Genomic DNA, 23,806 nt, shown 5'->3' with positions numbered 1-23,806 from the left:
ACCATTATGTTCCTTGTATTGTGTAATTAATGAGTGGTGATTGAATCAAAGGTGAGATGATTAAAACGCCAAAGTGTGAACAGTGCTTTTTTTGGAATTATTCGTATATTGTAGTAACGCTTGTGTCATTGAATATGGCTACACGAAAAGTATCCGAAAATGAACACGTGCCGTTCACATGTTGGTGAAATCACTGCAATCACTTTTCCCGTTGTAGATATGTGCCAGCAAGCGAGTGCGTTCTTTGTACCAGCAAGCACTGCCCAGGTGCGTGTGCAAGGGTTCACTGGACTCAAGGGACAGGAAAAACCTAGCATCGTCTCATATGCGACTCCAGGTTATACGGCCTAATGGTAGTTCGACTGTGGGATAGCGTCTGTGCAACAATGGACTACGTTTGTTGCCAGTACACTTTGATTATAAATATGATGTAGATGATTTAGTGGAACAGAAAATATGTGTGAGTGGAAACCCAGTGCGCGGATTGTAAAATTCTTGACCAATTACGACACGGCTTCAGTGGCACGTTTCGTTAATTACAAGTACAGGAATGTTCATTTGAACCACAGTTGAAATACTTATCTTTGTGGTCGATTGTATAGTCCAAGGTTAAATATTAAGAGATTCAGTAATTGAAAATTTTTGTTTTGTGGTACATTTCATTAACTTACAGACTCACAGAGAACTTATTACGCATTTATTTTGTAAACAAAATAACCATCTTTCACTCTAACGTATGTGGCGACATACCTGCCATATTACTAATCTAAAATTCCTAAAAATTATATACCACAAGTCGACAGCAAACAGCCGTATTGCTAGAGAGAGAGCTCAGCACGAACTGCACTTCTGTCTGAAGCTGTTGTACGTAAAAACAGCACTAATTATACCATTATTTATGAATCAAAATGCATGGGAAATGACGTTATCGTTGCCTGAAGCGCAGACTCAACTACAAATTAAAACGACTGCTACTTCTGACAGTGTCCCAGCGTTTTCCAGTCCTTTTGTTAAGAAATCATTTAGCAGAAGTATTTGATTTAACTGGGTTCTAAGAAGAAAATGAGTGAAATTTATAAACGAAGATCAACATCTTACTACAAAAACTTGAGTGACAAAATAATTTTCTGATGCATGACATTCAGTGACATCTCAGACGGCAAAGTTGATTTTGAAATTTCCTGTGATGTAGTTAATTATTTAATGTAGATATAGTACCCTACTGGCCATTAAAATTGCTACACCAAGAAGAAATGCAGATGATAAACGGGCATTCATTGGACAAATATATTATACTGGAACTGACATGTGATTACATTTTCACGCAATTTGGTGCATAGATCCTGAGAAGTCAATACGCAGAACAACAACCACCTCTGGCCGTAACAACGGCCTTGATACGCCTGGGCATTGAGTCAAACAGAGCTGGGATGGCGTGTACAGGTACAGCTGCCCATGCAGCTTCAACACGATACCACAGTTCATCAAGAATAGCGACTGGCGTATTGTGACGAGCAAGTTGCTCGGCCACTATTGACCAGACGTTTTCAATTGGTGAGAGATCTGGAGAATGTGCTGGCCAGGGCAGCAGTCTTTCTGTAACCAGAAAGGCCCGTACAGGACGTGCAAATTGCGGTCGTGCATTATCCTGCTGAAATGTAGGGTTTCGCAGGGATCGAATGAAGGGTAGACCCACGGGTCGTAACACATCTGAAATGTAACGTCCACTGTTCAAAGTGCCGTCAATGCGAACAAGACGTGACCGAGATGTATGGCACCCCATACCATCACGCCGAGTGATACGCCAATATGGCGATGACGAATGCACACTTCCAATGTGCGTTCACCGCGATGTCGCCAAACACGGATGCGACCATCATGGTGCTGTACACAGAACCTGGATTCATCCGAAAAAATGACGTTTTGCCATTCGTGCACGCAGGTACCTCGTTGAGTACACCATCGCAGGCGTTCCTGTCTGTGATGCAGCGTCAAGGGTAACCGCAGCCATGGTCTCCGAGCTGATAGTCCATGCTACTGCAAACGTCGTCGAACTGTTCGTGCAGATGCTTGTTGTCTTGCAAACGTCGCCATCTGTTGATACAGGGATCGAGACGTGGCTGCACGATCCGTTACAGCCATGCGGATAAGATGCCTGTCATCTCGACTGCTAGTGATACGAGGCCGTTGGGATCCAGCACGGCGTTCCGTATTACACTCCTGAACCCACCGATTCCATATTCTGCTAACAGTCATTGGATTTCGACCAACGCGAGCAGCAATGTCCCGATACGATAAACTGCAATCGCGATACGCTACAATCCGATCTTTATCAAAGTCGGAAACGTTATGGTACGAATTTCTCCTCCTTACACGAGGCATCACAAGGTTTCACCAGGCAACGTCGGTCAACTGCTGTTTGTGTACGTGAAATCAGTTCGAAACTTTCCTCATGTCAGCACGTTGCAGGTGTCGCCACCGGCGCCAACCTTGTGTGAATGCTCTGAAAAGCTAATCTTTTGCATATCACAGCATCTTCTTCAAATGGTTCAAATGGCTCTGAGCACTATGGGACTCAACTGCTGTGGTCATAAGTCCCCTAGAACTTAGAACTACTTAAACCTAACTAAACTAAGGACATCACACACGTCCATGCCCGAGGCAGGATTCGAACCTGCGACCGCAGCGGTCGTGCGGCACCAGACTGTAGCGCCTTTAACCGCTCGGCCACTCCGGCCGGCCACAACATCTTCTTCCTGTAGGGTTAAATTTCGCGTCTGTAGCACGTCATCTTCGTGGTGTAGCAATTTTAATGGCCAATAGTGTAATTAATTCAGTAGTAGGTAAAATATAACCTCACATTTGATTTCGATTTTTCTTACTGAAGTACTTTGACACACTGGATTGTCTGGAATAGCACAGTGACCAATATGTAACATAACAAAAATGTTCCTTGCGATCTACGCACTTCTCCACGTACCAGGTGGGATAGATTAAGCCATTGAAGCAGTTACTAACAAATCCCACTCTGGTACAGTGAGCTAGGAGAACCTCTGTCTTCCAGTGAACGTTGGTATAGGTTTGTTATTGTGGCCATCATCCGCAGCAGGTATACAATATAGAAGGCAAAACGCGTCTGTATGTAAATACGTCAGAGTATCCTAAAAGGATGTTAGCACAACAGCAAAACAGAGTAATGGTCGTGTCTCTTGGATTTGGTTTTAGATATCCACAGAAGTAAAGTAAATGTATTTATTGCGTCTGGTGTTAAACAAATCACACACTCGTAAGCAATATCAAGGGGATCTCAGAACAATATGTTCGAAAAATCAAAAATTAACTGAAATACCACTTAATCTGGATTATTAGCCATAAAAATTCAGCCTACAGGAATCAGTCAGTTATCGGTCATTTCAATGCAATGAATGTTTTTCCCATGAAAGTCAGCAGGTAACTGGAGTAATATCTCGAGCTGCGATAGTTTTCTTGAACATTATCAAAGCATGACATGGCTACGTTAATCGAGAGACAGGGATCTCATCAAACATATTCCCGAGTTTATTAGATGTTCGACAAGTTCCTGTAATGAAGGTTCTACATTAGTTCAGCAAATATGGTCAAATGTGGTGCACTTCGATGGGTCAATGCAGCTCCCAGCCGGAGGATGGCAGGAGTCCTGTGATCTTTGTCATATTATTGCACATTCATAAAACAGAGACTGTAACATTGCCGTAAATGCGCCCCCTACATTTAGGTTACACGACGTTTGTTGTTTACAACATTTGTTACTTAGTTCATTAGTGTCGACATTTCCCCATCCTTGGAAAATCAGTTCAAAGAATTTCTCTCTCCAGCTCGTCAAATCTAAGAGAATTTCTGTACTATGGCCGGAAGGAGATGCGAAAACCATATGACGACATTAGAAGCCGTCACGACTCCAGTACTGTCACTTTCATTTTTTCTCCAACTAATCAATATTTCGACTTTTGATTATGTCCTATATCTTTTTCTAATTTCTACTAACGATTTAATCTTAACGCAAGCGTTAGGCTCCAACACGCTCTGTAATCTGTTACATATGTTCTAGTCTTCACCACAACGTTTTTCCACGTAACTGCTTCTTGGAGCAATAAGATATACAGAGGGGTCAAAAAAAATGTATCCACTGTTTAAAAGTCCATAAAGGGCAAACTAATTGACGGAGTTGTCTCATCTTTTGTAGTGTAATAGTTTGTAGTTTCAGCAATCGCCACACAAGCGTTGTATTGCGTTGTTTTGTTTTGTCAGATGACAGTCGCCAGATAGTCAGTGTTTTGTTCTTAGTTGCGCAACGATGAAGAGTTTGCAGAGATGATTGTGTGGTCTGATGAGGCACAGTTCAAACTCAATGGTACAGTAAATCGCCACAATTGCATCTACTGGGCCGCCGAAAATCCGAACGTCCATGTAGACAAAGCCGTGAATTTACCAGGAGTAAATGTAAGGTGTGGGTTGTCTTACAGGGGCTTGATTGGGCCATTCTTCTTTGACGGCACAGTTACCGGTGAGGTGTACCTTCAGAAGCTTCAGACATCCATTCTACCTGCCATCCGAGACTTGTATGGAGACGGAAGAGTTTACTTTCAAGAAGATGGTGCCGCAGCCCACTACCAAAATCGTGTTAGGGCGTATTTCGACGAAAATCTACCAGGAAGATAGATAGGCCGTAGAGGTGCTGTGGAGTATCCACCACGTTCCCCAGACGTAACTCCTCTGGACTTTTACCTGTGGGGAACACTAAAGGACATCGTTTATCGACAAAAGCCACGCACATTGCATGAACTTCCAGAATCCATCGTACATTCATGTGCAAACATCCAACTGAACACGTTGCAGTGAGTAGTTTGTGCTGCAGTTTGGCGGCATTGTTTGTGTGTGGATGTTAATGGTGACCATTTCGAACACCTACAAGGATAACTTTGAGTTGGACTTTGAGCTACACTTTCACAAAAAAAAGAGACCGTGAATTAGTTTGCAAGTTATGGACGTTTAAACAGTGGATACATTTTTTTGGACCCCTCTGTATATTTCTGAATGTGGTAGCCCGCATTACGTACCTGATCCTCCTTCACGTAAGATCTTCCACAGATTTCTTTCCTCATTTATTCTTTTCAGCACATTTTCATTTCCTACTTCATCTGCCTCCATCACATTCAACATTTTTCGATAGCATCACAGTTCAAAAGTTTTCAGCTTCTTCTATGGTTTTTCGATGGTCCATGTTTCACTTCCACAATGCTTTTTGGTCTGGATGTGCTCTTTCAGAAATTTTTTCCTCATTCCCATATCCCTGGAACACGTAGAGCTCTTTTAATATAGGAAGTTTTCTCCACTTGTACCAATCCACTTCTGATATCTTCCTTGCTTCGGCGAGCCTGCATTGTCTTGCTGCCAAGAGTGGAGAATTCTTCAGTTTCATTCACTGCTCTGCAATCCTCTATGTTAAGCGTATCATCACTCGTATTTTTAATATGTACATACATGAAATTTGCCTGTGCTCTGTTTATCCAGATGTCATAGATGCCATATTCCTTGTTTTGTATGCCGTTTATTCTACTCACAATCAGCAAGTTTTATTAGTCTTTTCTGTGACGAAGAGGTACATCGTCTGCAAAGACTAGGATTGGTACCTGTTTCCCTTGCAGTTTTGTTGTTCTTCTGAAACTATCTTTCGCTTCTTCCACTGCTTTTTCTGAGTACAAGTTAAACCACTGTAGTGTTAGCTGTAACTCTACCCTTCTTAATGTTAGTGCTGCGACAACCTACTGTTTTAAACAGCCGATAGGCTGGTCGATTGTTTTTTCTTTCAGTCGGTTTCTTTAGTCGAATGAAACAATCGAATGAGAAACTAATTTGCGGCCGTGTCACTCTCCAGGTTTGAGTGATTTCACGTAATGTGAGACAACTGACAGACACAAATATCTGTCGGTTACGTCAGTTATATGAATGTTTTGACTCGGTCTCTGAGTTTGAGTGATTTTCACTTACACACTTTCTTTTCACCTTTTTCCGTGGTGGTCGGTCGTTGGGGGCAGGAGTGTGGCGCCACCGCCGTAGCCGCCTTCTGCGGTTAGCAGAGCCAGGGCACAGTCGGCGTGAGGAGGTGGCGCGGTAGCCTGCGCTAGCGGCGATTGGCTATCCGCCACCTCCTCTCACAGGGTTGCGGCCCTGGCCGTGGCAGACGCAGGACGCTGACGTGGAGCGTGCGTGACGCAGGCGCAATCTCAAATTTTAATTTTAGTTGATGGACATGATCTCTTTTCAGTAAAACGTAATGCAAACAGTCACAAACAAATGTGACAATGTTCCTTTTTTCTTCATATATTCTAAGAGAAGATCTATGCTTGCTCAACATTGTGCTCCTAATGAAACTTTATTAGTTACGTGCTAACTGCACTGCAAGATATTTACCAATTGTAAAAGGAAAAGAAGGATTAGTTTTTCAGCACATAATGAAACGAATGTGTTTATTGCTTGTCTTCACATACAGCTGGAGGTATGTGCACCGCAGTTTGTATTGTATACCAGTGATTTACTTCTTACTTTACTTCATGGAAGTAGTACAGACTGTTTTGGTCAACTCGGTCAGCTAAACCGCCGAACACTTTTTTCAGTTGACTGAACAGATGAATGCTTCAACTAACAGAAAAAGTACAGACCGGGTTCACTCAAAAGAATGAGTAACTCAGCCGATACGTAAAGCTACAACCGAGTGGGGCGATTATTTTTCAACAATATACCGAGTCGGCTGTTTTCATTCGGTTGTTCTCATCACTGCTTAATGCGTACTTGTCTTTCTTGACCTTGTAAGCGCCTCCCGCACTGTTTCGGTATGTATCGGTACTATTTTAATACGTTATTAGACCGCTTTGCCTTTACCTGTACATGGCGCGCTAGGAAATAAAAAGTGCTGTTGCAGTTTTATGTTCACTAATGTCCAACCAGATCACGATGCAGTTTATGTCGGTCACTCGATTTTCGACAGTACCTAGGCTGCAACCGTTCACCGTCCACACTGCAGCTGATCGTACCTGAAAGTGTTAATTATATGGGTAGCAAGGCGAGTTCCGAATAATGTACCACAAACCCGCATATATTCTCAGAATCCTTCGATGAAAATAACATATTTCACTTTACGCTTGATGACAGTTAATCAGATATGTATAGCCTTAACTACACTACTGGCCATTAAAATTGCTACACCACGAAGATGACGTGCTACAGACGCGAAATTTAACCGACAGGAAGAAGATGCTCTGAGATGGAAATGATTAGCTTTTCAGAGCATTCACACAAGGTTGGCGCCGGTGGCGACACCTACAACGTGCTGACATGGAAGTTTCCAACCGATTTCTCATACACAAACAGCAGTTGACCGGCGTTGCCTGGTGAAACGTTGTTGTGATGCCTCGTGTAAGGAGGAGAAATGCGCACCATCACGTTTCCGACTTTGATAAAGGTCGGATTGTTGCCTATCGCGATTGCGGTTTATCGTATCACGACGTTGCTGCTCGCGTTGGTCGAGATCCAATTATTGTTAGCAGAATACGGAATCGGTGGGTTCAGGAGGGTAATACGGAACGCCGTGCTTGATCCCAACGGCCTCGTATCACTAGCAGTCGAGATGACAGGGATCTTATCCGCATGGCTGTAACGGATCGTGCAGCCACGCCTCGATCCCTGAGTCAACAGATGGGGCGTTTGCAAGACCACAACCATCTACACGCAGTTCGACGACGTTTGCAGAGGCATGGACTATCAGCTCGGAGACCATGGCTGCGGTTACCCTTGACGCTGCATTACAGACAGGAGCGCCTGCGATGGTGTACTCAACGACGGACCTGGGTGCACGAATGGCAAAACGTCATTTTTTCGGATGAATCTAGGTTCTGTTTACAGCATTATGATGGTCGCATCGGTGTTTGGCGACATCGTGGTGAACGCACATTGGAAGCGCGTATTCGTCATCGCCATACTGGCGTACCACCCGGCGTGATGGTGTGGGGTGCCATTGGTGACACGTCTCGGTCACCTCTTGTTCGCATTGACGGCACTTTGAACAGTGGACGTTACATTTCCGATGTGTTACGACCCGTGGCTCTACCCTTCATTCGATCCATGAGAAACCCTACATTTCAGCAGGATAATGCACGACCGCAATTTGCACGTCCTGTACGGGCCTTTCTGGGTACAGAAAATGTTCGACTGCTGCCCTGGCCAGTACATTCTCCAGATCGTTCATCAGTTGAAAACGTCTGGTCAATGGTGGCCGAGCAACTGGCTCGTCACAATACGCCAGTCACTACTCTTGATGAACCGGGGTATCGTGTTGAAGCTGCATGGACTGCTGTACCTGTACGCACCATCCAAGCTCTGTTTGACTCAATGCCCAGGTGTATCAAGGCCGTTATTATGGCCAGAGGTGTTTGTTCTGGGTACTGATTTCTCAGGATCTATGCACCCAAATTGCGTGAAAATGTAATCACATGTCAGTTCTAGTATAATACACTCCTGGAAATGGAAAAAAGAACACATTGACACCGGTGTGTCAGACCCACTATACTTGCTCCGGACACTGCGAGAGGGCTGTACAAGCAATGATCACACGCACGGCACAGCGGACACACCAGGAACCGCGGTGTTGGCCGTCGAATGGCGCTAGCTGCGCAGCATTTGTGCACCGCCGCCGTCAGTGTCAGCCAGTTTGCCGTGGCATACGGAGCTCCATCGCAGTCTTTAACACTGGTAGCATGCCGCGACAGCGTGGACGTGAACCGTATGTGCAGTTGTCGGACTTTGAGCGAGGGCGTATAGTGGGCATGCGGGAGGCCGGGTGGACGTACCGCCGAATTGCTCAACACGTGGGGCGTGAGGTCTCCACAGTACATCGATGTTGTCGCCAGTGGTCGGCGGAAGGTGCACGTGCCCGTCGACCTGGGACCGGACCGCAGCGACGCACGGATGCACGCCAAGACCGTAGGATCCTACGCAGTGCCGTAGGGGACCGCACCGCCATTTCCCAGCAAATTAGGGACACTGTTGCTCCTGGGGTATCGGCGAGGACCATTCGCAACCGTCTCCATGAAGCTGGGCTACGGTCCCGCACACCGTTAGGCCGTCTTCCGCTCACGCCCCAACATCGTGCAGCCCGCCTCCAGTGGTGTCGCGACAGGAGTGAATGGAGGGACGAATGGAGACGTGTCGTCTTCAGCGATGAGAGTCGCTTCTGCCTTGGTGCCAATGATGGTCGTATGCGTGTTTGGCGCCGTGCAGGTGAGCGCCACAATCAGGACTGCATACGACCGAGGCACACAGGGCCAACACCCGGCATCATGGTGTGGGGAGCGATCTCCTACACTGGCCGTACACCACTGGTGATCGTCGAGGGGACACTGAATAGTGCACGGTACATGCAAACCGTCATCGAACCCATCGTTCTACCATTCCTAGACCGGCAAGGGAACTTGCTATTCCAACAGGACAATGCACGTCCGCATGTATCCCGTGCCACCCAACGTGCTCTAGAAGGTGTAAGTCAACTACCCTGGCCAGCAAGATCTCCGGATCTGTCCCCCATTGAGCATGTTTGGGACTGGATGAAGCGTCGTCTCACGCGGTCTGCACGTCCAGCACGAACGCTGGTCCAACTGAGGCGCCAGGTGGAAATGGCATGGCAAGCCGTTCCACAGGACTACATCCAGCATCTCTACGATCGTCTCCATGGGAGAATAGCAGCATGCATTGCTGCGAAAGGTGGATATACACTGTACTAGTGCCGACATTGTGCATGCTCTGTTGCCTGTGTCTATGTGCAAGTGGTTCTGTCAGTGTGATCATGTGATGTATCTGACCCCAGGAATGTGTCAATAAAGTTTCCCCTTCCTGGGACAATGAATTCACGGTGTTCTTATTTCAATTTCCAGGAGTGTATATTTGTCCAATGAATACCCGTTTATCATCTGCAATTTTCTTGGTGTAGCAATTTTAATGGCCATTAGTGTAACTGTTGATTGTTCATTATTGTACGAGAAAGTTCAGTTTTTTTTGCGACGTCTTACTGTCGGTAAACCCGTTTGTGCACAAGAACCACAGTTAACTTTATTAATGTTACTGGAATTTCGTAATGATGCACACACAAATATCTTGGTGATAATTATTCGTGCTTGTGTGTGTATAAATACTGTGATTAGACAGCACTTCTAAAAATATTTCGTCGTATTTTTCACAATATTCAAACCACATTGGAATAAGCCTTTAACAGAAATATTACTGCTTTCCGCATAACGTGATTTGAGTTATGATACGGCAATGTATAGTTGCTGAAGCGAGTTCCCGACACACGCTGACTGTCTCGTGCTGGGAGTGACCAGCTCAAGCGACTATGCCTCAAACAAATTACTACCGCCGGCGTGCTAGTTTAATGTTCAAATATTGGGTAAGGCGCAGTGATATAGTACCGTTCAGCTTTTGTAGCTTGTCGACTGTTTGTCTGTCTGTAACACCAAACTTCTAAGGAATGTCAACATCTTATTCTACCTTACACGGTCGTTCTCTAGATCCACAAATGCTAGGAAGGTATCGTGGGTTTCCGTTAGTCTGCTTCCCATTACTAGGGGCAACGTCAGACTTGCTCCTACTTTCTCCTATCCGAAAGCAAATTAATCTTTGTTCAGAACGTCTCCGATTTTCTCTCTATTCTGCTATATCCGACTTTGATCAGCAGTTTACAAGTCTGTCTTGCCAGACTAACCGTCCGACAGTTATTACGTTCATCTGCAAATGTCTTTCTCCATAAAGGGAGTGTCATGCTTTTCTGGAAGCCTGGTGGTAAGTCACACGTTTCATAGATTTTTTAACACCAAATTAATTTATTTTTTAATTCCTACATATCCCACCGATTTTAGTGCCTCTTTCTCCGCTCTCGTCATTTAGTGCTCTGACGAGCTCTGGCTGAGCCGACCCTGTGGCCGAGCGGTTCTAGGCGCTTCAGTTCGGAACCGCGCCACACTGCGGTCGCAGGTTCGAATCCTGCCTCGGGCATGGATGTGTGTGTGATGTTCTTAGGTTAGTTAGGTTTAAGTAGTTCTAAGTTCTAGGGGACTGATGACCTCAGAAGTTAAGTCCCATAGTGCTCAGAGCCGTTTGAACCATTTTTTTGAACTCTGGCTGTATTGTTGGTTCACTTATCTGTCTGCCCTTCCTTCACAATTCGATACAGTCTTTTCTTGTTTTCAGAGGCATTCCTAAGCTATCCATCTTTATTTGGAAACGACTCGGCCACACGATTGATTAGTATTTTTGTTTCTCCGCAATTTGGAGATTATTTGTGGTGTCACCGCCAAACACCACACTCGCTAGGTGGTAGCTTTTAAATCGGCCGCGGTCCGCTAGTATACGACGGACCCGCGGGTCGCCACTGTCAGTGATGGCAGACCGAGCGCCGCCACACGGCAGGTCTAGAGACACGTCCTAGCACTCGTCCCAGTTGTACAGCCGACTTAGCCAGAGATGGATCACTGACAACTACGCTCTCGTTTGCCGAGACGATAGTTAGCATAGCCTTCAGCTACGTCATTTGCTACGACCTAGCAAGGCGCCATAGCATTTGATATTGAGATTATAACGTGTACCGTCAAGAGCGATGTACACCAATTGTGGATTAAAGTTAAGTATTATATCAACTACGTACTTTATTTGCTACTATTAATTCCCTTAACTGTTCCAGACCTCACGCCAGTCAGCGTGTAATTAAACGCGTGCATTTCGGTCTCCTCTAGCAACACAGTGTTGGCTCTTCTGCCAACACTTCATTATTAATAACTGTACTGCATTGTTGTCTCTAAAACTTCTAAAAATACTGAATATTTTTATAGCATTTAGATAAGTTCACAATACACAAGTACAATATGTTCGCTATTGCCACCACGTAGTAAATCTGATGGGCATGAGACACAAGAACCAAGCCTCCCGTACCTAGGTAGGCTTAGCAAGTAGCAGGACCTGTATCTACGGAACAAATCTCTGAGTAGTAGTTTGTGGGCTAATGTTTCAGTCTACAGTGGATCGTTTCATAGTGAACATGTCCTCTGATGCGATTGCTGATACTGGTACAGTTAGTAGAATAGGAAGGAAAATGGTGCTTCAGAAAGGCTACGCTATCGGATTCCAAAAATTGTTAAAAGATGGTGTAGTACAGATGTGTTCATGACTCAAGAGGACATAAATCACATGGAAACAGCTGGCGACGTAATTCAAAGACAGATAATAGTTTGTGATCTGACGCAGAAGCTATAGAAGATACAAGAGTATGTGAAAGACCATCAAAACTAATATATAATGAACTGACAGGAGGCCACACGAAAGAAGTAACCATGTCGACTGCTTACAAAATTCCATTTTCAAAGGTAGACAGCAGATTCTGCCTAAATTACCTACTAATATTCAGGAGGGTTATATTGTTGTGAACAGATTAAAACGTGAAAACTACATACGGGTTGCGTTCTTTCTTACATAATGATGCTGACAAAACCACTGTAATAGTCTGCGAAGTTGAAAATCTCAAAATTCTTAGCATGACGCACAATATACGTTGATGGTAGTTTTAAGCATTGCACGAAGTTTTTTTGTCAGCTATTCACGATCTATGGGCTTATCAATGGACATTTGCTGAACGATAAGAAAAATTCATGTTATCAATAAGTCTTTTCAACAGTTTCTGACAAATGTGATAATCTTCAGTTTGAAATTATCTCCATCAACAATGTTTTCAAACTTTGTAGAAAGCTTTATGTGTGGACTTATGTAAGAACCCGAAGATGTAAATTTCATCTAACGCAGAGTTGGTGTCGAAATAGAGAAAGACAGAGACTTGCACATGACTGCTATTCAAGAAATGAAATCGGAAAGTCTTTATCTTATATATTTTGTTTGCCAGCGCTGGAACCCTGATTGTTTGTTGTTCATTCTGTTGAATACTTAATGTAGGCGGTGCCTATGTCTGAAAAACTGCAAATGTTTTGTGACTACTTAGAGGATACTTAATAGACGAAAACGCACTCTTTCCTCCATGCAGCCGGTCGCTGTGGCCGAGCGGTTCTAGGCGCTTCAGTCTGGAACCGCGCGACCGCTACGATCGCAGGTTCGAATACTGCGTCGGGCATGGATGTGTGTGATATCCTGAGGTTAGTTAGGTTTAAGTAGTTCTAAGTTCTATGGGACTGATGACCTCAGATGTCAAGTCCCATAGTGCTGAGAGCCATTTGAACCATTTTTCCCTACATCCACGTGGGCAGAACTAAGTTTCAGTAGACAGAGAACCATCAGTTGTAAGTAGGCTGTTTATGTTTTCTTATCGACAACGTTACGTAGCGCTCGGTATGAAAATCACTGGCTGTGCTGTGTGCAGTCTGTGGCTAGTTTGCATTGTTGTCTGCCATTGTAGTGTTGGGCTGCGGCAGCTGGATGTGAACAGCGCGTAGCGTTGCGCAGTTGGAGGTGAGCCGCCAGCAGTGGTGGATGTGGGGAGAGAGATGGCGGAGTTTTGTAATTTGTAACACTGGATGTCATGAACTACTATATATATTATGACTGTTAAGGTAAATACATTGTTTGTTCTCTATTAACATCTTTCAATTGCTAACTATGCCTATCAGTAGTTAGTGCCTTCCGTAGTTTGAATCTTTTATTTAACTGGCAGTAGTGGCGCTCGCTGTATTGCAGTAGTTCGAGTAACGAAGATTTTTGTGAGGTAAGTGATTTGTGAAAGGTATAGGTTAATGTTAGTCAGGGCCATTGTTTTGTAGGGATTATTGAAAGTCAGATTGCGTTGCGCTAAAAATATTGTGTGTCAGTTTAAGCTCAGTCCTGTACAATTGTTCAAAGGAGATGTTTCACAGTGATTACGAAAGTTTCCACGGCAAGTACAATGTTGTTGTACTCAGCCCAAATCTATGCGGGTCTCTTGAAGTACTAAAGCGAATTCAACTCGAAACCAAAATTGCAACTATTCCTCAAAAATCAAGAAAAAGGAATGGTTCTATCTGAGTTTAGAATTCATGAAGCAGCAAGTGGCGAACTTCAAAGCTGGTTCAAAATGGTTCAAATGGCTGAGCACTATGGTACGTAACATCTGAGGTCATCAGTCCCCTAGAACTTAGAACTACTTAAACCTAATTAACCTAAGGACAGCACACACATCCATGCCAGAGGCAGGATTCGAACCTGCGACCGTAGGATCGCGCTGTTCCAGACTGAAGCGCCTAGAACCGCTCGGCCACCCCGGCCGGCTTCAAAGCTGGAAAAATTACAGGAGTTTCCTATAAAATAAAACCTGGAAGTGCAAACTAAAATGATTGTCAGTTTTGGAGATGGGCATACGTAGTTCCTATGTCGGGACAAGGCCCTGGGGGTAGACAACATTCCATTAGAACTACTGATAACCTTGGGGGAGCCAGCCCTGACAAAACTCTACCATCTGGTGAGCAAGATGTATGAGACAGGCGAAATACCCTCAGACTTCAAGAAGAATATAATAATTCCAATCCTAAAGAAAGCAAGTGTTGAGAGAAGTGAAAATTATCGAACTATCGGTTTAATAAGCCACGGCTGCAAAATACTAACACGAATTCTTTACAGACGAGTGGAAAAACTGGTAGAAGCCGGCCTCGGGGAAGATCAGTTCGGATTCCGTAGAAATATTGGAACACGTGAGGCAATACTGACCCTACGACTTATCTTAGAAAATAGATAAAGGAAAGGCAAACCTACATTTCTAGCATTTGTAGACTTAGAGAAAGCTTTTGACAATGTTAACTGGAGCACTCTTTTCAAATTCTGAAGGTGGCAGGGGTAAAATACAGGGAGCGAAAGGTTATTCACAAATTGTACAGTAATCAGATGGCAGTTATAAGCGTCGAAGGGCATGAAAGGAAAGCAGTGGTTGGGAAGGGAGTGTAATAGAGTTGTAGGCTATCCCCGATGTTATTCAATCTGTATATTGAGCAAGCAGTAAAGGAAACAAAAGAAAAATTTGGAGTAGGAATTAAAAGCCATGAAGAAGAAAAAAAAAACTTTGAGGTTCGCCAATGACATTGTAATTCTGTCAGAGACTGCAAAGGACCTGGAAGAGCAGCTGAACGGAATGGACAGTGTATTGAAAGGAGGATATAAGATGAACATCAACAAAAGCAAAACGAGGATAATGGAAAGTAGTTGAATTAAATCGGGTAATGCTGAGGGTATTAGAATAGGAAATGAGACGCTTAAAGTAGTAAATGATTTTGCTATTTGGGGAGCAAAATAACTGATGATGGCCGAAGTAGAGAGGATATAAAATATAGACTGGCAATGGCAAAGAAAGCGTTTCTGAAGAAGAGAAATTTGTTAACATCGAGTATAGATTTAAGTGTCAGGAAGTCGTTTCTGAAAGTATTTGTACGGAGTGTAGCCATGTATTGTAGTGAAACGTGGACGATAAATAGTTTAGACAAAAAGAGAATAGAAGCTTTTGAAATGTGGTGCTACAGAAGAATGCTGAAGTTTAGATGGGTAGATCACATATCTAATGAGGAGGTATTGAATAGAATTGTGGAGAAGAGAAGTTTGTGGCACAACTTGACTAGAAGAAGGGATCGGTTGGTAGGACATATTCTGAGGCATCAAGGGATCACAAATTTAGTACTGGAGGTCAACGCGGAGGGTAAAAATCGTAGAGGGAGACCAAGAGATGAATACACTAAACAGATTCAGAAGGATGTAGGCTGCAATAGGTACTGGGAGGTGAGGAAGCTTGCTCAGGATAGAGTAGCATGGAGAGCTGCATCAAACCAGTCTCTGGACTGAAGACAACAACAACAACAGTACGCTAAAAAGACAAAAAAATGTAGATCTATTTCAAAACAAAAAATATGAATTTGTAAATATTTTTGGGTGTTGGAGTGTACAGGTATGCTTCTTCGTGCTGCACTCTGGGTAACGCTAGACTAGGTGGTAGAAAAACTACTAATTTATATTTAAGCATTAGAGGCTCATTTTCTTTTGATCGCGACATGTAGGATAAACAGGGCCATTATTCCTTGTTACTAAAGACAGACGAGAAGACTGTTTTACAGCTTGTACTAGAAGTATACAAAGACCTGGTTTGAACGGGAGACCGGGTCATATCTCTGATCTCGGGAGGCGTGGTTCTAGCGCCCTGTCCATAAGCAAGTTTAAAGGGCAAGAAGAACAAATTTCGCTTTTAATCATGTTTACTTACGAGAGAGGTTACGAAGATCTGTGCGCAGATGTTCACCATGTGTAGAAACAAAAGAACGAAGATGGGTAGGTTCATTATAGCCTCCAGTTCCTTGACACATCTGCGAAAGATAATGAGAAGCAGCACTTTTAGGCGTAACTTATTAAAGCAGTTGCTAAGTATATAGAAGTATCCGAGACAGCAAATGAAAACTCTTTATGCTCAATAATTATAACAACCTATCGCCTGGGAAGCAGAATAAGTTCAGATGCCCCATTAACTGAATACATGTGAGTTCACTACCTAAGCTGTATTTCAGGGTGGCTCATTCGGCTTCGGAGAACGACGTTTTGTGTGCAGAATGAGATTTTCACTCTGCAGCGGAGTGTGCGCTGATATGAAACTTCCTGGCAGATTAAAACTGTGTGCCCGACCGAGACTCGAACTCTGGACGTTTGCCTTTCGCGGGCAAGTGCTCTACCAACTGAGCTACCGAAGGACGACTCACGCCCGCTACTCACAGCTTTACTTCTGCCAGTATCTCGTCTCCTACCTTCCAAACTTTACAGAAGCTCTCCTGCGAACCTTGCAGAACTAGCACTCCTGAAAGAAAGTATATTGCAGAGACATGGCTTAGCCATGCGTATCTCCACGACATACTGGCAGAAGTAAAGCTGTGAGTAGCGGGCGTGAGTCGTGCTTCGGTAGCTCAGTTGGTAGAGCACTTGCCCGCGAAAGGCAAAGGTCCAGAGTTCGAGTATCGGTCGGGCACACAGTTTTAATCTGACGTTTTGTGCATTCATCAAGTCAAGTGACCCTGTTATGTATTAAGTCATTTATATAATGAGTGACATCAGAGGTAGCTGTATCGAGCATCATGCACATTAGGCAATGATCATGCGGTTATTTTATTATCAACTTGCCTGACGTCTGGAGCATATTATCAGTTAGTTTGGCACATGGTTACTATCCATGCTCATACATTTCATCAGATTAGGTACTTGGTCCGTCACTCCAGTGCCATAGAAATGCAACGAAACATCTGTTAACACTCTTTGTCACACCCGCCCTCAGTCCTGAAGTATAACTCCGGCAGTTGGATGTTAGGGATGGAATGCTTACAGAAGTATCTGAGTAGGTGCACTCATCGCATAGCAATAACACATCACGTAGAAATGTCACCATGTACAACGTGCCTTCATAAAGTGTTTAAATACAGTTATTAACTTTTTCATGGTCAGACATGAAACCAAAGTTAAGAACAGTTTATCTATATCTACCTGATTATTATGTACTCCCAACAATGCGCTCCTGACTGTTTTCTAAATCTCACCCACTCTACAAAAATTACTTACATATTTTCAGAGTTTGGAACAGCGAAATCCTCCAGAAAATTCTGCATACTGAAATGGTTCTACAGATCCACTGTCGCCACCAGTCAATAACGTCACTCTTTTGAGTGCTTCAGTGATGGGTGAATGGTAATGAAATTTTGAATAACCTGTGTCTTGCTTAAAATAAGAATAATTTCCTAAACTCAATAAATACTGCATTTTGGTTTTCTATTTCCATAATAGTTTGTTTAGGTTACCTGGAAAGAGTAACTTTACAGACTTAACTCCCATTTTGTTTAAATGTATTTGAAAGCACATGCAGATCTGGGTGACCACAGGGAAGTGGGAGTAACTTTTTCCTTTCTGTCTTACGGATGGACCTACCTAAAAGTTGCTAGCGACCTATTTCTGTGTTCTCTATTACTTCCTGTTTTTTTGAGGAAGAGGAAGACAAATTTTCAAATGTTTTCTGTAAATTTTCCACAAAAAATTGTAATGATTTTATAATGGTTTTGATATTGGAGTTGCCAGAAGAAGTTATGAGCCCAATTGCTTTGGAACTTGAACAAATTGCAGGAATTAACGAAATGTTCTGGTGTTTGGAACAATTCCATCTTTCTTATATACAATTCACTATTTTGAATAGTGATGCTCGTATATTTTTTGATAAAGTGATTATATAGACACATAAGGAATCTATAATTCTTGTTCTGACTAATATAACAACTTTAATTAATAGTGTTATAATTTCCAAGTATGGTACTGAATCAGTACCGTAGGTACTTTCAAGTTTTCTTTCCCTAACCCTTTTCTTAGGTGGTGAATTCAAACTGGTGTTTTCTTCTTCCTCTTCTACGACAACTTCAAAATCTTTTCGGGGGTTTTAGGGGGTTCTTGATCAGTGACTCCCTCACTGTCAGAATAGTTTGAAGATGAAACAGTAGCACTAATTTTATTACTGAAAGGTCATTGTTAACCAGTAACTCACTAATCCTAAGATTTAGAAGAATTCAGTTTTTCTTACATAAAAAAAATTCATTCTGAAATATTGATTCTAATCTCATTTCATACAAAATTTTGTCGCCCTGAAGCTTTATTCTCATTCCGTTTTTGATAAAGCAGCGGTATTTAGCATTTTTCACTTCAGGTCGTAGTGCATATCCTGAAAGTCCCAACAAAACTAATTAGTTTTGACTACTATTTCTCTTTCGCATTAAAATAATGTATATAAAAAAGGAATATCATTATCTGTATCTACATGCGCAATAAATATTTTTCAGCAGTGAATTTCATTTAGTGCACTTTTCCTCGAAAGACTTAAAGGACAATGACTCCACATTCAGTTTCTACAACATGAACAAGTATGGATTCAAGGCAGGAAGACACGATATTTTAATTGACCACATGTCTTACCAAATCTGAGGCAGTAAGTTACCTTCTTTCTTGCCAAGTCTTACATTGTTTATTTTAATACTTGTGCAGTGCAGTTGAACAATAGAGATGCTGCGTGAGAAGAAGCTCCAGGTTTTTGGGATAATGTTAAGATACCCATCAGACACATTAAAGATCATATGGGAAGCTGGAAACTTTATCATACCGGGTGGTTGTAATTTCAGTGCAGCTGCTCACGGAGGTTCCAGTGAGGAGTGTAATTACCGTAGGGCAGAGAAACTTGGTAAATGTGCTAGTGCGTTAATGCAGAACCGATTTACACTGGAAAAAATGAGTACCAATTTTAGCCACCAGGTGCAAATCTGGCACTGTGAAGGGAAGAAAGATATACAGAAATACACTCCTGGAAATTGAAATAAGAACACCCTGAATTCATTGTCCCATGAAGGGGAAACTTTATTGACACATTCCTGGGGTCAAATACATCACATGATCACACTGACAGAACCACAGGCACATAGACACAGGCAACAGGCTGAATTCATTGTCCCATGAAGGGGAAACTTTATTGACACATTCCTGGGGTCAAATACATCACATGATCACACTGACAGAACCACAGGCACATAGACACAGGCAACAGAGCATGCACAATGTCGGCACTAGTACAGTGTATATCCACCTTTCGCAGCAATGCAGGCTGCTATTCTCCCATGGAGACGATCGTAGAGATGCTGGATGTAGTCCTGTGGAACGGCTTGCCATGCCATTTCCACCTGGCGCCTCAGTTGGACCAGCGTTCGTGCTGAATGTGCAGACCGCGTGAGACGACCCTTCATCCAGTCCCAAACATGCTCAATGGGGGCAGATCCGGAGATCTTGCTGGCCAGGGTAGTTGACTTACACATTCTAGAGCACGTTGGGTGGCACGGGATACATGCGGACGTGCATTGTCCTGTTGGAACAGCAAGTTCCCTTGCCGGTCTAGGAATGGTAGAACGATGGGTTCGATGACGGTTTGGATGTACCGTGCACTATTCAATGTCCCCTCGACGATCACCAGTGGTGTACGGCCAGTGTAGGAGATCGCTCCCCACACCATGATGCCGGGTGTTGGCCCTGTGTGCCTCGGTCGTATGCAGTCCTGATTGTGGCGCTCACCTGCACGGCGTCAAACCCGCATACGACCATCATTGGCACCAAGGCAGAAGCGACTCTCATCGCTGAAGACGACACGTCTCCATTCGTCCCTCCATTCACGCCTGTCGCGACACCACTGGAGGCGGGCTGCACGATGTTGGGGCGTGAGCGGAAGACGGCCTAACGGTGTGCGGGACCGTAGCCCAGCTTCATGGAGACGGTTGCGAATGGTCCTCGCCGATACCCCAGGAGCAACAGTGTCCCTAATTTGCTGGGAAGTGGCGGTGCTGTCCCCTACGGCACTGCGTAGGATCCTACGGTCTTGGCGTGCATCCGTGCGTCGCTGCGGTCCGGTCCCAGGTCGACGGGCACGTGCACCTTCCGCCGACCACTGGCGACAACATCGATGTACTGTGGAGACCTCACGCCCCACGTGTTGAGCAATTCGGCGGTACGTCCACCCGGCCTCCCGCATGCCCACTATACGCCCTCGCTCAAAGTCCGTCAACTGCACATACGGTTCACGTCCACGCTGTCGCGGCATGCTACCAGTGTTAAAGACTGCGATGGAGCTCCGTATGCCACGGCAAACTGGCTGACACTGACGGCGGCGGTGCACAAATGCTGCGCAGCTAGCGCCATTCGACGGCCAACACCGCGGTTCCTGGTGTGTCCGCTGTGCCGTGCGTGTGATCATTGCTTGTACAGCCCTCTCGCAGTGTCCGGAGCAAGTATGGTGGGTCTGACACACCGGTATCAATGTGTTCTTTTTTCCATTTCCAGGAGTGTATTTCCATACGTAATGGATTAGAAACTGGATGTGAGTAGAAAAGGTCAAACAAGTAAGAAAGGAATATTGTTGATTTATTACTAACCGCTGATTACACAATTTTTTCAGTACGAGCGTCAGAGACGCCGATGAGATGCTGCATCCATAAAAACACAATATCAAACACTGCTCGGCCGGCCGGAGTGGCCGACCGGTTCTAGGCGCTACAGTCTGGAACCGCGAGATCGCTACGGTCGCAGCTTCGAATCCTGCCTCGGGCATGGATGTGTGTGATGTCCTTAGGTTAGTTAGGTTTAAGTAGTTCTAAGTTCTAGGGGACTGATGACGTCAGATGTTAAGTGCCATAGTGCTTAGAGCTATTTGAACCATTCTTGAAACATTGCTCGCAACAGTCCCCGTGGAATCTGAGCAACGTGTTCCAGTATACTGGCCTTCTCATCAGGTAGACCAAACATATCCCTGGTGAATACCTTCTTTTAGACATCTCCAGAGCCAAAAGTCACATGGATTTAGATCGGTCTATCTTAAAGGCTATGCATGTGGAAAACGTCTGGAGATAACACGTTCGTGGAGAGCTACATTCAGCAGATCTTTCAATGGGCCAGCGACAGGAGATTTTGTCCCATCTTGCATGAGAACAGTGGTTTCCACACAGCTGCGCTCTTCCAAAGCAGTAATCACATGCTGTAAAAAGAGGTCTCGATAAGTTGCAGACATCACAGTACACCTGACAGGCCCTCTGGGCGTATTCCCTTCAAAGAAGAACGAACCGAGAATAAGAGTGCTTGTGAACCCACACCACACAGTCACATACGACGAGTGCAGTGGCTTTCGTGCACAACACGCGGTTTAACAGCACCCTAAACTCGTTCTGTAAATTTACTGCACCCTGCAATGTAGAGTGTAAGTCCACTTAATGTTGCCCAGCCACATATCATCAACTCCGATCCATGCCAGAAACTGAAGAACATATTCAGAAAGTTGGTGCTGATCATGACGTTTCAGTTGCTACGCTGCCTCGGTCTTGAGCGCAAAATCTTCCGAGCTGTTAACGCATGGGAGGGACGATTATCGTGACATGACACGCTATCACTACCCTGGGCATGTGCTGTGTGGTTAGTTAAGCAACAGCAACCTCGTCAATAATTTCACCGGAATACGCCACCTTCCTCTTCCAGGCGCCACACCAAGCTCACTCGTGTTTTAGAATTTCATTGTCATCTTCTTTAAATCATTTAATGACGTTTGACTTCTCCTCAGACCTTCCAGGCAGTGATACTCTCTCAATACAGCACTGCAATTGCTTCATATAAAACAGATTCAAAACAGCACTTAAGGCTTGTCAGAAGACAACATGGATGTCATACCATCATACAAACAGTGTACAATGTCTGATTTGCACCTGGTGGCCAAAACTGCAAATAACTTTTTTCCCAGAGAAAATTGGTTCTGCATTAAACCATTTGCATATCTACCACGTTACGCTCCCATTTAATAATTGCGTTCTACAATGGTATTCTACGAATAGCTGCAGTTTAATTACAATCACATGTTATGTGAAGAATACTGCAGAAAAGTTTAATCTGCAAGCTACATTCAAAATCGAAAAGTAGAAGCTTTCAAGTCAATCCTTGACAACCTATATGATGTTGCACAATTAGATGCATTTATGAAACCTCCGTAGGACACAGATAGTTATTGTTATTAGAGAGAGAAGAAGGATGTCCTGGGTACATGAGAGGTATAGACATGAAATTCGTACAAGATGAAGGGAAAAGAGGTGAGAAGTTCAGACGGCAGTACTGGAAAAATCAGGAGTAAGTTTCGATTACGTAGAGTATTTCACGCAATGTTATTAAGTTCTACTTAGACTGACAGTTAAATATGAATTATATTTTGTTTCAGAAGGTGAGGACATAGAGCACTAGAATCTGTAATAATCACTAGCAGCACGTTATATGAAGAGGAGTTGATAGAAGAAGATACGGATGATAATTTTTCACTCTTACAGGACGCGGGACCAGTAACAAAGAGAAGACGGTACTGTCACAGTGATGAATACTGAAGTATTGTCTATATTTTTACGCGGGTGTACTTTTTCTGATAGAGACTTGCAAGGATAATGTCAATCGCAGCAGAAACCATTTATGCCCTCAACATATGTTTTCAGGTATTAATTTTTGTTAATGATTCAGAGATTTATATATTTTTGTTTTTATTCATAATTAATATACATGTAATAGTGTGGGTCAGCATCCCTAAATCACTTCAATCGCTAAACAATACCCACAATTAAAATGGTTTTGTTAATTACGCGATAGAAAGAGGTTGGAGACAAGGTGTTGTCAAACTGATGTCTGTGATCTTGGGGAAAGTTTCATTGTTATGCTTCACTGATACTCTAGGATACAATGTCACAACACGACTTGTTCGAAAAATTTTGGTGTATTAGGAGTAGGATACACTAAATTTTTTCGAACAAATCGCGCTTTATGAGTAGAAACCCTTCCTCATGAACTATGCACCTTGTAGTTGGTGTGGTGGCTTGCATATTTCGGTGATACAGATAGCCATACCACAGGTGCAACAACAACGGAGGAGTATCTGAGAGACCAGGCAAACGTTTTGTTCCTCAAGAGGGGCAACAGCGTTTTCAATAGTTGCAGGGTCAACAGTCGAGATGACTGACTGATATGGTCATCAACAAAAACGGCCTTGGTGTACTGGAACTGCAAATGGGTGAAAGCTAAGGGAAACTATCTCCATCATTTATCCCAAGGGCAAGAAGCACTGCTTATGGTTAAATGACGAGGGCAGCCTCTTAGGTAAAATATTCCAGACGTAAAATAATCCTCCACACCGATCTCAGGGCCCGGA

At 43.8% G+C, this 23,806-nt stretch overlaps 1 protein-coding gene across 1 annotated transcript in view; it reads right to left on the bottom strand.

Annotated features, from left to right (window-relative positions):
* LOC126176624 (uncharacterized) overlaps window positions 1–23,806 on the bottom strand; it is a 78,168-nt gene that overhangs the window by 34,156 nt on the left and 20,206 nt on the right. Inside the window, exon 3 of the mRNA XM_049923783.1 lies at window positions 16,295–16,394. Coding sequence (XP_049779740.1) covers window positions 16,295–16,394 — 100 coding nt within the window. The remainder of the gene's footprint in view (window positions 1–16,294; window positions 16,395–23,806) is intronic.

The sequence above is a fragment of the Schistocerca cancellata genome, chromosome 3 (assembly GCF_023864275.1).
Source record: "Schistocerca cancellata isolate TAMUIC-IGC-003103 chromosome 3, iqSchCanc2.1, whole genome shotgun sequence".
NCBI lineage: Eukaryota > Metazoa > Arthropoda > Insecta > Orthoptera > Acrididae > Schistocerca > Schistocerca cancellata.
The sequence above is the reverse complement of the archived record's forward strand: the minus strand, read 5'-3'. Positions and strand labels throughout refer to the sequence as shown.